Genomic DNA, 14,575 nt, shown 5'->3' on the forward strand with positions numbered 1-14,575 from the left:
CACGTGTTTGCAAAACATACAATTTTTATTGATAACTGAAGCACAGATATAACATTCCACAATGCTTCATTAATTTTTAATAAGTGGTGATTTGCTTATTAAGTACCAGAAAACATTTACATATTTTCGAACAGTGCCAGACGTTTATTAAAAATAACCACAAGAGGATCGTTTCAAAACCGGGCAGCAGGCGGCTGATATCACACGCAGTATTTCCAGAAGCAGTCTGAGAAGTTGTTACGTTTCTTGTATTGTTTTCTGCCTTTTCCAGTGAGCAGGCGGCCTGCTTTTGGCTGCGTTCTCCTTCCATACAGAATCTGCAGAGGGGATCAGAACAGAGACTGGTTGCCAAGGTTTCAAAGGATTCGATTTCCAACCTCAAGTCCCCTTCTGCACCCATCCTGGCCCCTACCCCTATCCTACATTAAACCCCCACCCAAATCCTTACGTAACCCCCCTTTCCCATCCAGCCCCCACCCCGCCACAATCCATACCTGAAGCCCCCAACTCCACCTACCGGCTCAGAGGTTGATGCTGCCGACACAGACAGTTCCAGGCACCCTGACTTACCGAAACCTCATGCCCATCCTTCATAAGCAACAGCAAGACATTGAGGATAAGGAGTCTATTCGACTGCAGAGGAACTCCCCATGGGATTAGATACAGAGAAAAGCTCCCTCTACATTGTCGCATCAAACACTCCCAGGGGAAGAGGTGACAGAACATAGAACGATACAGCGCAGTACAGGCCCTTCGGCCAACGATGTTGCACCGACATGGGAAGTCAAAAACTATAGGCCATCTAACCTACACTATGCCATTATCATCCATATGCTTATCCAATAAACTTTTAAATGCCCTCAATGTTGGCGAGTTCACTACTGTTGCAGGTAGGGCATTCCACGGCCTCACCATTCTTTGCGTAAAAAACCTACCTCTGACCTCTGTCCTATATCTATTACACCTCAATTTAAGGCTATGTCCCCTCGTGCTAGCCACCTCCATCCGTGGGAGAAGGCTCTCACTGTCCACCCTATCTAACCCTCTGATCATTTTGTATGCCAAGTCACCTCTTAACCTTCTCTCTAACGAAAACAACCTCAAGTCCATCAGCCTTTCCTCATAAGATTTTCCCTCCATACCAAGCAACATCCTGGTAAATCTCCTCTGCACCCGTTCCAAAGCTTCCACGTCCTTCCTATAATGAGGCAACCAGAACTGTACGCAATACTCCAAATGCGGCCGTACCAGAGTTTTGTACAGCTGCAACATGACCTCATGGCTCCGGAACTCAATCCCTCTACCAATAAAGGCCAACACACCATAGGCCTTCTTCACAACCCTATCAACCTGGGTGGCAACTTTCAGGGATCTATGTACATGGACACCGAGATCCCTCTGCTCATCCATACTACCAAGAATTTTACCATTAGCCAAATATTCCGCTTTCCTGTTATTCTTTCCAAAGTGAATCACCTCACACTTCTCCACATTAAACTCCATTTGCCACCTCTCAGCCCAGCTCTGCACCTTATCTATGTCCCTCTGTAACCTGCAACATCCTTCCGCACTGTCTACAACTCCACCGACTTTATTGTCATCTGCAAATTTACTCCCCCAACCTTCTGCGCCCTCCTCTAGTTCATTTATAAAAATGACAAATGGCAACGTCCCCAGAACAGATCCTTGTGGTACGCCACTCGTAACTGAACTCCATTCTGAACATTTGCCATCAACCACCACCCTCTGTCTTCTTTCAACTAGCCAATTTCTGATCCACATCTCTAAATCACCCTCAATCCCCAGCCTCTGTATTTTCTGCAATAGCCGACCGTGGGGAACCTTATCAAACGCTTTACTGAAATCCATATACACCACATCAACTGCGCTACCCTCGTCTACCTGTTCAGTCACCTTCTCAAAGAACTCGATAAGGTTTGTGAGGCATGACCTACCCTTCACAAAACCATGCTGACTATCCCTAATCATATTATTCCTATCTAGATGATTATAAATCGTATCTCTTATAATCCTCTCCAAGACTTTACCCACATTCGGCATTAGTTGAATGTGAGGAACTGACAGACGCAGGAGGGATTGACTGACAGGTGAATAGTTAGCGGGAAAAGAGGGGATGGGTGACAGGATTTGGACAAGAAATGTTGGGGGTTTGTGAGGAAGAACGTTAACATGCAATGGGTGGTAATGACCTGGAAGTCATTGGCCACACGGCTGGTTGAAGACTGGCCGAGGTTTTGCACCCACATTTGCCACCGGTACAAACGAGAACCTCAGTGGTACGATCTCATGGTGTGATCATTCTCCCCCCCCCCCCCCCCCCCCCCCATGCCCGCCATTTGCCCCTCGCTGACGTGACGTCACATCGGAGAGGTTTACAACAGGTCTGGAGGAATGTGACCCAGGTGAAGAGGCCACACCGGCTAGGGCAGCACAGTGGTGCAGTGGGTTAGCCCTGCTGCCTCACGGCGCCAAGGTCCCAGGTTCGATCCTGGCTCTGGGTCACTGTCCATGTGGAGTTTGCACATTCTCCCCGTGTTTGCGTGGGTTTCGCCCCTACAACCCAAAGATGTGCAGGATAGGTGGATTGGCCACGCTAAATTGCCCCTTAATTGGAAAAAATGAATTGGGTACTCTAAAAAAAAATTTTTAAGAGATCACACCGGGGGGCATAGCGTTCAGGGGGGAGCGGGACATGTCCTGGTAGTACCCTGGGATGATCCCGAGGTGGCAGTGCCAGGAGCTGTGCTGGCATAGACTCGATGGGCTGAATGTCATTCTTATCGTATTAATGACTCCGTGTCTAGGTGAGGGGATGACTGATGAGTGAGGGGTTGACTGACGGGCGAGTGATTGACAGACGGGCGAGGGGTTGACTGATGGGCGAGGGGTTGACTGACGGGCGAGGGGTTGACTGACGGGCGAGGGGTTGACTGACGGGCGAGGGGATGACTGACGGGCGAGGGGATGACTGACGGGCGAGGGGATGACTGACGGACGAGGGGATGACTGACGGGCGAGGGGATAACTGGCGGGCGAGGGGTTGACTGACGGGCGAGGGGATAACTGGCGGGCGAGGGGATGACTGACGGGCGAGGGGATGACTGGCGGGCGAGGGGATGACTGACGGGCGAGGGGATGACTGACGGGCGAGGGGATGACTGACGGGCGAGGGGATGACTGACAGGCGAGGGGATGACTGACAGGCGAGGGGTTGACTGACGGGCGAGGGGATGACTGACAGGCGAGGGGATAACTGACGGGCGAGGGGATGACTGACGGGTGAGGGGGATGACTGACAGGCGAGGGGTTGACTGACGGGCGAGGGGATGACTGACGGGCGAGGGGATGACTGACGGGCGAGGGGATGACTGACGGGCGAGGGGATGACTGACAGGCGAGGGGTTGACTGACAGGCGAGAGGATAACTGGCAGGCGAGGGGATGACTGACAGGCGAGGGGATGACTGACAGGCGAGGGGATAACTGGCAGGTGTGCTGCCTCTAAAAGCAATGGTGTCTCAGAGTTCCCATGTTCTCAACTCACCTCTTTGACGTTTCCCAAGTCAGTGTCACTGATTTCCCTCAGACCTGTTGACAAGGAAGGAAGTTTCAGTTCAAATCTTATACAAAACAATGGAGGACAAGCCTCAGATTGATGCTCAGAACCCCAGGCAGAGAATAAACCTGTAAAACTGGCTTGTGAGTGGGAAGCTTCCTCCAGAGGAGAAGATAGCACTGCAACACATCTCAAAGTAAAACTACACTGTCCCCATCAAACACTCCCAGGACAGGTACAGCACGGGGTTAGATACAGAGTAAAGCTCCCTCTACGCTGTCCCCATCAAATACTCCCAGGACAGGTACAGCACGGGGTTAGATACAGAGTAAAGCTCTCTCTACACTGTCCCCATCAAACACTCCCAGGACAGGTACAGCACGGGGTTAGATACAGAGTAAAGCTCCCTCTACACTGTCCCCATCAAATACTCCCAGGACAGCTACAGCACGGGTTAGATACAGAGTAAAGCTCCCTCTACACTGTCCCCATCAAACACTCCCAGGACAGGTACAGCACGGGGTTAGATACAGAGTAAAGCTCCCTCTACACTGTCCCCATCAAACACTCCCAGGACAGGTACAGCACAGGGTTAGATACAGAGTAAAGCTCCCTCTCCACTGTCCCCATCAAACACTCCCAGGACAGGTACAGCACGGGGTTAGATACAGAGTAAAGCTCCCTCTACACTGTCCCCATCAAATACTCCCAGGACAGGTACAGCACGGGGTTAGATACAGAGTAAAGCTCCCTCCACACTGTCCCCATCAAACACTCCCATTGTTTTGTGTATGCACCGATGAGCAGGCACACATGCGCAGTGCGGCCAATTTTTAAAAATCTGTTCCTGGCCATTTTGAAGGCCACTCGCAGCCGCCATTATTAAAAGCCGGCTGCTGCAGCTGTTGCACGCGGATTTACGCGATCGGGAGCGGACAGACTGCTCTGCGACCCTCCCGACACCCACCCGCGGATTGCACCCCTGAGTTTGACAATGCCTGCCCTACTGCATTATAGAACATACAATTGTGAAGGAGGCCATTCGGCCCATCAAGTCTGCACCAACCCACCTAAGCCCTCACTTCCACCCTATCCCCCTAACCCAATAACCCCTCCTAACCATTTTGGCACTGTGCGCAATTGAACCTGGGACCCTGGCGCTGTGAAGCCACAGTGCTATGCACTTGTGCTACTGTGCTAGCCGATGTTGCATGTTGTCATTTCCTGCACTAGCCACTCTAACCTCGATTATATGATTACCAACGTATGACGAAGTGGAAGCAGCTGTCGTGCCAAGAACAGTTAGATGAAGTCTGTCCAAACCCAGGCAGCAGACGGGAGATTTTCAACACACTGGGCGCAATTCTACCAGCCCCGCACCGGGCCGGAGAATCGGCGCAACTGCGCCCCGACGCCGGCGTGCGATTCTCCGAGGTGCGGAGAATCGGCAGCATTTGCGCTGGCGCATTTGGCGCGGCACCGGTCACGGGCCACTGTAGGAGGCCGGGCCGTCGATTCTCCGGCCCGGATGGGCCAAGCAGCTGCGCAGAAAAAGCAGAGTCCCGCCGGCGACGTCCACACCGGCTCGCTGCCGGCAGGAACTCTGCGCGAAGGGTCGCGGGGGCAGCCTATTGGGGGGGGGGGGGCTCTGTCCCCGGAGGGGGCCTCCGATGGGGTCTGGCCCAGGATCGGGGCCCACTGATTCGGCAGGCCAGCATCTCTCCCCCCCCCCCCCCCCCCCCCCCCCCCCCGGACCTAACTTTGTTGCGTGTCCGGCCCCAGAACTCCTGTGTCATGTTGCGTCGGGGCCGGCGCATTCCGTAAAGCCACCGCGCATGCCCGGGTTGGCGCTGCCCCCAGTGCGTGCCAGGAAGTGAGGCTGAAGCGGTGTGAACCGCTCCAGTGCCATGCTGGCCCCCTGTAGGGGACAGAATCGCTCGTGCCCGTGCCCGTTCCGCGCCGTCGTGAAATGCGACGGTGTTCACGACGATGCGGACACTCTGTCCCGCGATGGGAGAATCGTGCCCACTAATCTGGCCTGATGCTAACCCAGGTCCCAGAATTACAGTACAGCTTCCTGACCACTAGCTGCAACCTGCTTTCTCAGTGAATATCCTGTGTATAGCACTTTCTAAAGACATCTCGGGACCTAACATTGTAACTGCACTGTGTGCAGGCCTTCCTTCACCTTGACTATCTAAACTCAAGATGTGAGCGGAGGTGGAGGGAATGTCTTGGGGTGTCGTTTTGTGGACTGTACCATTCTTAAGTTGTTCAGCAGCTTCGAGATCTCTGATGGCATCATAGAGGCTGGCTTTGGACATCGTGGCGGATGGGTTCCACAGAAGGTTATTGTCCAAACTTTGCAATTCGTCCAGACTTAAAGGCTGGTTTTCCTCACTGGATCCTGGAAGAGAATCATCTGAGCATTAGAACATCAGAACTCTGGAAAACCAAAGGCTATATGGCTCCTTACCCGAACCCAGCCAGAGTACTCTGTCTCAGACTCCTGCCCAAAACACGGAGTGTCGTCACCCACCTACAGCACCTTAATATTATCTAACCCTAAACAAAGGCTATCAGTCCAGCTGCTTACTTGAAGGATAAAGTGCTGCAGATGCTGGAAATCTGAAATAAAAACAAAGGGCGCGATTCTCCGCTGCCTGGGCCTGGTGGGAGAATCATGGGAGGACCGCTCTGGCCCCCCCCCCCCCCCCCCCCCCCCGGCGATTCTCCCACCCCCCTCAAAAGACACGCCGCTCGGAGAAACGCAGGTCGCCGTTTTTCATGGCGACCCACGATTCTCCGGCCCAGATGGGCCGAGCGGCCTGCCGTTCCCGACCTGTTCACGCCGGCGGCAACCACACCTGGTCGCTGCTGGCGTGACCAGGGCGCCAAAGTTGAGTTTGTGGCTTGTGGGGGGCGGAGAGGGGATTGAGCACCACGGCCGTGCTCGGGAGGGGACTGGCCCGCGATCGATGCCCACCGATCGTCGGGCCGGCATCTCCAAGGGACGCACTCTTTCCCCTCCGCTGCCCCGGAAGATCAAGCCGCCACGTCTTGCGGGGCAGCGGAGGGGAAGATGGCAACCGCGCATGCGCGGGTTGGCGCCGGCCAACCTGCGCATGCGCGGCTGATGTCATTAGGCACCGCCGGCCGCGTCATTCTCGGTGCGCCGGGGCCTTGATGCCAGCGTCACGGTCCGGCAGCCGAGATTTACGGCACGGCCCTCCCAGCCCCCCGGGGGGGGGGGGGGGGAGAATAGGGGGTGAGGAGCGGCCTCTGACGCCGTCATGAAACACTCCGGATTTCACTACGGCATCGGGCGTTACGGAGAATTCCGCCCAAAGCGTTTGGCAGCAAGTCCGGAGAAAGGAACACGGTGAATGTATCACTTTCAAAAAAATTCTGACGAAGGATCATCGCCCTGAAATCTCAAAAGTGCAGGGAAGGAAGTAGAAGAGAAAAAAAGTCTTTCAAAATCGAAGCTGTTGAAAATGTTCAAATTCCGCTTGTAAATTTTTGAAAAAAGGACACAATCAAAATTAAAATATTTTTACAAATCTTCCAGCAAACCTCTTCTCCTGCTCAGGTACCAGACAGGGAGAAACCCGCACTGCCAGTATAAACTCCATGGTCAACGACACTATAATCTCCGGCCTTGAAATCACTGGGGCTGAATTTACCCCTCTCCCTTCCTCCCCTCTCTCTCCCCAGTCGGTGTGGTTTCAGTGGAGGGGTTTGTAAAATATGACGGTGGCTCGCCCACTCCCCATCCGGCCTCCAGAATTCAGGGGCCAAAACTGGCAACCCACCTGCCATTTTGAAGAGAAAGTTAACGAGTCAGCTGGTGCCAATATTAACCTGCCCATGCCACGATGCAGTTGGCATGGCAGGCGGGCAAGAGTAGGAAGGTTGCTTTATTTGTCAAACAACTTTGTTGGGGAGACATATCTCTCTCCACTGGCTTGCCCTCTTCATGCCAAGGACCCTTGCAGTCCCAGCAATGCCCACTGCTGGGTCATGGCATCACAGGGGGAGGGGATCTGCTCGAGCTGTTGGCCAATCAGTCCGACTGACAGCCCTGGTGGGTGGGATCTCCTCCCACTGAATGGCAGACATCCCACTGAGTTTAGGTCCTGGCTGCACGTTCACACTGCAAAGTGGTCTTTTAAATCAGTAACAGAAAGGTAGGCAGTAACCACCATCCCCCCCCCCCCCCCCCCTTCCGCATAAAATGGGAGTGGTTTAATTTGGTCAGGAGTAAATGGATTAGTCACTTAATCTTAACATCTAACCCCCTCCCAACCAGTAAATTATGATTGCAGTTCTTCAACGAGAAGGACAAAACTATCAACAGAATGAGAGAGAGAAGATTTAACTGAAACTCCATCAGCTGCATCACCAGTTAACTTTGTGAAACCTGAACTAAACTCCATCATGTTCAGGAATTTGGCACACGTTAAAAGTATCGGAAACACGGCGCTGAGGACCCGGGTTCGAATCCCGGCCCTGGGTCACTGTCCGTGTGGAGTTTGTACATTCTCCCCGTGTCTGCGTGGGTTTCGCCCCCACAACCCAAAGATGTGCAGTGTAGGTGGATTGGCCACGCTAAATTGCCCCTTAATTGGAAAATATAATTGGGTACTCTAAATTTATAATTTAAAAAAAGTATCGGAAACATTACTCCTTGATAATTCAAAATAAACGCCAGCCTTAATTAACTTTTACATTTCAATATACAAACTTACACCCTAGATGGTAGAGTCCCCATAGTCCCAGATGACCGTAGGCTGCTTTCCCCATTGAGGGGGAGAGCTGACTGGTGGTGATTTAACCTGAGGATCACCACACCGCAGGCGAGGGGCGAGGTTGAGAATAACGTCCGCTGGTACGGGAATTGAACCCACGCTGCTGGCCTGCACCACTAGCTGTCTAGCCAGGTGAGCTAAACCCCATGCATCCAAGAACAGGTATCAGAGTACAATAACACTGAAATAAAAAACTTGCATTTAAACAGCATCGTACATGACCACAGAATATCCCAAAGCGCTTTAGAGTAAATGAAGTACTTTTTAAAGTATAGTCACTGTTGTAATGTAGGAAATGCAGCATTCAAATTACACAGCAAGCACCCACAGACAGCAATGACATACTACAGTATCAGGATGTTGATTGAGGGACAATATTGTTCAGGACGGCACAGAGAGCTTTGCTGCTCTTTTCCTAACAGTGCTGTGAAATCTTTAAACATTTTTTTAAAACGGCACATCAATACCAGATTGGAACATGTTTGTATGGCACCCTTTTTCATATTGACACACGGAGAAGTGTGAATGATGATGGTGACACTGGACGAGGTTCTGCCGAGGTTAACCCATCCGTCAACAACATACCTTCCTCATCCTCTCTCCCCTGCTTACCTGCTCTGTACAGGGAGTCTGCAATGGGTACAGCAAAGACACAGGATCCACTCAGAAGCAACACACCAGCTACAAGTACCAAGGACATCATGATTGAAGAGTCTGCGAAACAAGAGAGTGAGAGAGACACACAGAGAGCAGAGGTGTACAATGAACGGTGAACACACATCTTTATATAACCCTACAGCCCCCTTTCCCCTCACAAACAACATCGCTGGTCAATAAAACATCATTTTATTACCTCGAGGTGTTAAATCCAATCAACGCTTCATTCGGACTCCGTTTCAAGGATAAAATAAGGAAGCAGATGGGACACAGATTTATTGCCCATCACCAACAGTCCAAAGTAATAAACCCATCAAATTCACTCCTCTCCATCAACTCCCGCTTTTCAACAGTTATTTATCATTCACAAGCTGAGTGACGCAGATTTATCCAAGGTTTGACATGAACTATGGTTAGTCTTGCAGTAATTAAAGGTTTTCCTGCATTGAAAGGCTCTTAAAGAATCTGCTTCACTTTCCTTCCCATCATCTCTTAATCGATCCAAAAATGTTGCGCCCCCATCTTGTTCGAGTCTTTTTGTTTTGCATCTAAGAAATCCAGTGCTCCTCATCTTATCCCATCCTTTACCCTTCGATTCCTCTTTCCCTCATGTGATTATCTACCTTCCCTTAAACGCATCAATGTTATTTGCCTCAACTACCCCTGTGGTAGCACGTTCCACCACTCTCTGGGCAGATCACCTTCTCCCGAAATCTCCAATTGGTTTGACTGGTGACTATCTTATATTTATGGTCCCTAGTTTCCCTCAAGTGGAAACATCGCTACGCCCATCCTATCAAACCTCTTTGCAGTTTTAAAGACTTTGGTGAGGTTACTGCTCAGCCCTCGCTTTTCGAGAGAAAAGAATCCAGGTCCGTTAGAATTTCCTGATAGTTGGAGCTGCTCAGTTCTGGCATCATCCTGGCCAATTGGTTTTTTTGCACCTTCTCTAACGCCTCTACATCCCCTTTATAATAGGAAACCAAAACTATATGCGGTCCTTCAAATATGGTCCAACCAAGATTGTAGATCATTTGGCATATCTTCGCTGCTTTTGATGCTATTCTTCTGGAAAAGGAATAAGATCCGACTCCGGGCTACCAGGGAGGCAAAATCCAAGACATGGGCCTCTCTCACCCCCTGGACTCCCGGGTCTTCTGACACTCTGAAGATCGCCGCTTCTGGACTCGGGACCACCTTCACCTTCGTAACGTGATAACATCGGCAAACCACTGCCAGAATCCCCCAAGCTTTGGACATCCCAAAACATGTGGACATGATTCGCCGGCCCAGCTGCATACTGCCCACACCTATCTTCAGCCCTTCAAAAAAACCTGCTCATCCAGGCCACAGTCATATGTGCCCTGTGGGCCACCTTAAACTGGATGAGGCTAAGCCTAGCGCACAACGAGGATGCATTCATCTTCTTCACCCGCGGGGCCTTACCCGCCCAAACAAACCCCAAATTCAGTGCAGTCACCCTCCTTAAAAAAAAGCCTTCAGGATAAAGATTCTGGAACAGAAACAAGAACCTCGGGAGAACCGTCACCTTCGCGGATTGCACCTGTCCCGCCAGTGACAGCGGGAGCGCATCCCACCTCCTAAAATCCACCAACCGAGCCAAATTCAGCTTGTGCAGCTGCTCCTACCCCCATGCCACCTGGATACCCAAAAGGTTCACCCCCCACTACTCTAAACGGCAACTCCCCAGCCTCTTCTCCTGCCCCCTCGTTTGAATCGGAAAAACCTCGCTCTTCCCCATATTCTATTCATATCCGAACACCGTCCAAATTTCTCCACTATGCCCATGATCCCCCCAACACCTTCCAAAGGGTTTGATATTTGGAGCAGCAGACTGTCCGCAATCAAAAGTACCCAATGCTCCACCCCCTGCACCATCCCCTGCCAGTCCCTTGATGCTCTCAGTGCCATCGGCAATGTTACTATAGCCAAGGCAAAGAGCAGTGGAGAGAGTGGGCAACCCTGCCTCATCCCCCGATGCAGCCTGAAATATTCTGAACTCACCCAGTTCGTTCACACACTCGCTACTGCCACCCGGTACAACAGCCGGGCCCAATCCACAAACCCCTGCATAACCCAAACTGCCCCAGCACCTGCCACAGATAGCCCCACTCCACCCGATTGAAGGCCTTGTCCGCATCCATGGCGACCACCACACTTCATCCCTCCGAGTCATCATTATAACATTCAACAGCTGCCTGAAGTTAGACGACAAATGCCTCCCCTTAACAAACCCCATTGGGTCCTCCCCTGTCACCCCCGTCACACAGTCCTCAATCCTTGAGGCCAAAATCTTGGCCAACAACTTAGCGTCCACATTTAACAATCAAATTGGCCTGTAGGACCCACACTGCTCCGGATCCTTGTCCCTTTTTTTTCTTTTTTAAAAAATAAATTTAGAATACCCAATTATTTTGTTTCCAATTAAGAGGGCACTTTCGCGTGGCTAATCCACCTACCCTGCACATCTTTGGGTTGTGGGGGTGAAACCCACACAGACACGGGGAGAATGTGCAAACTCCACACGGACAGTGACCCAGGGCCGGGATTCGAACCCGGGTCCTCAGCACCGTAGTCCCAGTGCTACCCACTGCGCCACATGCTGCCCCTTCCTTGTCCCTCTTTAAGATTAAGGAGATTGAGGCCTGCGACAGCGTTGGGGGGGGGGGGGGGGGGCACCCCCCTGCTCTCTCGTTGCATTAAACATCCTTACCAGCAGAGGCCCCAAGTCCTCTGAAACCCTTTTATAAAATTCCTGTCCCCGCTGACATTGCCCCCATACCCTCCACCACCTCCACCAGCCCAATGGGGGTTCCCAGCCCCTCCACCAGGTCCTCCTCCACCCTAGGGAACTCCAACCCCTCCAAAAAATGTCTCATTCCCTCCAACCCGGCCGGGGTTCCGACTCATACAATCTCTTACAAAATTCCCCAAACATCCCATTCACCCCCACCGGGTCCAAGGCCATATTCCCCCCGCTATCCTTCACCTTTCCAACCTCCCTCACTGCCTCTTGCTTTCTCAATTGATGTGCCAACATCCTACTCCTTTTCCCCATATCATTAGACCCCCCCCCTCCCCCCCGACCTGCTCAACTACCTCCCACCTTACCCGTGGATATCAACCCAAACTCCATCTGGAGTTTCTGCCACTCCCTCAACAACCCCGTCTCCGAATATCTCCTATCCATCTGCAGAATCTCCTCCACTAATCTTGCCATCTTTGCCCGCTTCGCCTTGTCTCTGTGTGCCCGTATTGAGATAAACTTCCCCCTTACTACTGCCTTCTGTGCCTCCCACAGCATGGCGGCCGAAACCTCATGCAGTTCCATATATCCCCGAATGCTCACGAACATCTGCCAACAGCCCCACATCCAACCTCCACTGCGGGCACTGCCCCCCCCCCCACCCCTGCCCATTTCACCTGCGTGTCCACCCAATGCGGCGCATGGTCCAAAACCACAATTGCCCAGAACTCCAAACTGACCAGCCCCGCCACCAACGTCCTGTCCAACACAAAGTAATCGATCCAGGAGAAAAACGAGAATTCCTTCGCCCTCGGCCTTTGATTGTGTATTTAACAGCTCTGTTAACCTTCGTCATCACTGTTAATGATTTGTGAATCGATACCCCTTAATTTGTTTACTCCTTCCTCAGAATTACTACATCAAAGCACAGAGTGGCCAGGCAAGGCCTAATCCATAGAATCCCATGGAATCCCTACTAGAAAGAGGTCATTCAGCCCATCGAGTCTGCACTGGCCCTTGGAAAGAGCACCCTACTTAAGCCCACGCCTCCACCATCTCCCTGTAACCCCATCTAACCTTTTGGGCAGTAAGGGGCAATTTAGCACGGCCTATCCACCTGACCTGCCCAGCTTTGGACTGTGGGAGGAAATCAGGGGAAACCCACGCAGACAAGGGGAGAAAGTACGAACTCCACACAGGCAGTCAACCCAGGCCGGAATTGAACCCGGGTCCCTGGAACTGTAAGGTAGCAGTGCTAACCACTGTGCCACCATGCTGCCCTTTTCCCTGCCTGCTCCAAAAAACAACTCAAGTTGAATCCAATTCATGGTCCACACAAAAGAGGCAAAGGGCTGGTTTAGCTCAGTGGGCTAGGCAGCTGGTTTGTGATGCAGACAAGGATAGCAGCGCGGGTTCAATTCCCATACCAGCTTACCCGAACAGGCGACTAGGGGCTTTTCACAGTAACTTCACACTTGTGACAATAAAAGGTCATTATTATGTTAGATCCAAGCGGACAAGAACAACCATTACACCTGATCCCACGCTTGACCCTAGCCATATCTGTTCCCCTTCATCCCTTTGCTCCTCAATTGGCACATCAATTGGCAGCACGGTAGCATTGTGGATAGCACAATCGCTTCACAGCTCCAGGGTCCCAGGTTTGATTCCGGCTTGGGTCACTGTCTGTGCGGAGTCTGCACATCCTCCCCGTGTGTGCGTGGGTTTCCTCCGGGTGCTCCGGTTTCCTCCCATAGTCCAAAGATGTGCAGGTTGGATGTATTGGCCATGATAAATTGCCCTCAGTGTCCAAAATTGCCCTTAGTGTTGGGTGGGGTTACTGGGTTATGGGAATAGGGTGGCGGTGTTAATTTTGGGTAGGATGCTCTTTCCAGGAGCCGGTGCAGACTCGATGGGCCGAATGGCCTCCTTCTGCACTGTAAATTCTATGTAATCTATTTAGCACAGATTGCGGATCAAACCTGACATCATTCTGGTTTCTGTCACTCGGTCCCACATTAAAATGCACCAACCTGTGATAGGTTATTGTCGATGTGTCTAGATGCTATAACTCAGCTTCATTATGTATTACAATCATTTAAAAAAATAAATTAAGATAAAACAAAAACATATACAGATTAAAATAAAATAGTCATCCAACAGCTGGCTACTTGGTTCAGTGTCTAATTATCTCTTGTTTCTTTTAATAAAATACAAAGTAGATGCATCCAGCCACACCTGCGCCGGTATATCTAAGCTAATAATTCTGCAGTTATACAGAGTAATAAATATGTAGCACTAGTGTGAATAGCTGATTTTTAGATTGCATGTCCTGCAATAAATATGCTAAAATGAAACCTATAAATGACGTCAGAAGAAAATGGATACAAAAAGTAAAAGTGATACAATGTGACCTTTCTTAAGGCACCTAAATCAAGGGGCTGACAGCGAGGGTGAATGAATCTATGTATTGTTAACAGAAGACAAGGGAAAAGATCCTTTAACTGCCAACTGCTTCCATGGTTCCTTCCAGGTGGAAAGAGGCACCTGGAAATGTTATCTTTGTGCAGTGGCGGACTGGCCAGGGTGTCAGCTTGCCCGATGGCAAGTGGGCCCCTGATGAAGTGGGCCCCCTATATCAAATAAAAATGCAATAAAGAAACAAACACAGACAACTGTTTTAGTAATAAAAAGGAATAAGAAAAAAAAGAGAACAGGACACAATAAGCAGTGCATGAAAAGGAACGAAGCAGGGGAGGTAGTG

General features: G+C 51.1%; 1 protein-coding gene across 1 annotated transcript; it reads right to left on the minus strand.

The window, feature by feature from the left end:
* Positions 1-66: 66 nt before the first annotated feature.
* On the minus strand, positions 67-12,592 carry uts2a (urotensin 2, alpha). The gene is made up of 5 exons (XM_038773304.1): positions 12,552-12,592; positions 9,000-9,101; positions 5,837-5,983; positions 3,565-3,608; positions 67-317 (listed from the first exon to the last, which is right to left on the minus strand). Exons 2-5 carry the CDS (start codon positions 9,088-9,090, stop codon positions 201-203), a joined length of 399 nt encoding a protein of 132 aa, XP_038629232.1. The 5' UTR covers positions 9,091-9,101; positions 12,552-12,592; the 3' UTR covers positions 67-200.
* Positions 12,593-14,575: the final 1,983 nt, after the last annotated feature.

Source organism: Scyliorhinus canicula, chromosome 16 (assembly GCF_902713615.1).
Source record: "Scyliorhinus canicula chromosome 16, sScyCan1.1, whole genome shotgun sequence".
In the NCBI taxonomy this organism is placed as follows: Eukaryota; Metazoa; Chordata; class Chondrichthyes; order Carcharhiniformes; family Scyliorhinidae; genus Scyliorhinus; species Scyliorhinus canicula.

Excerpts from the sequence above, each read along its gene's own strand:
- uts2a (XM_038773304.1), bottom strand. The coding sequence starts at position 9,090 with ATGATGTCCTTGGTACTTGTAGCTGGTGTGTTGCTTCTGAGTGGATCC. Across the intron at positions 5,984-8,999 it reads AGACTCCCTGTACAGAGCAG|GATCCAGTGAGGAAAACCAG; the intron begins GTAAGCAGGGGA and ends ATTCTCTTCCAG. Across the intron at positions 3,609-5,836 it reads TGCTGAACAACTTAAGAATG|GTCTGAGGGAAATCAGTGAC; the intron begins GTACAGTCCACA and ends CCTTGTCAACAG.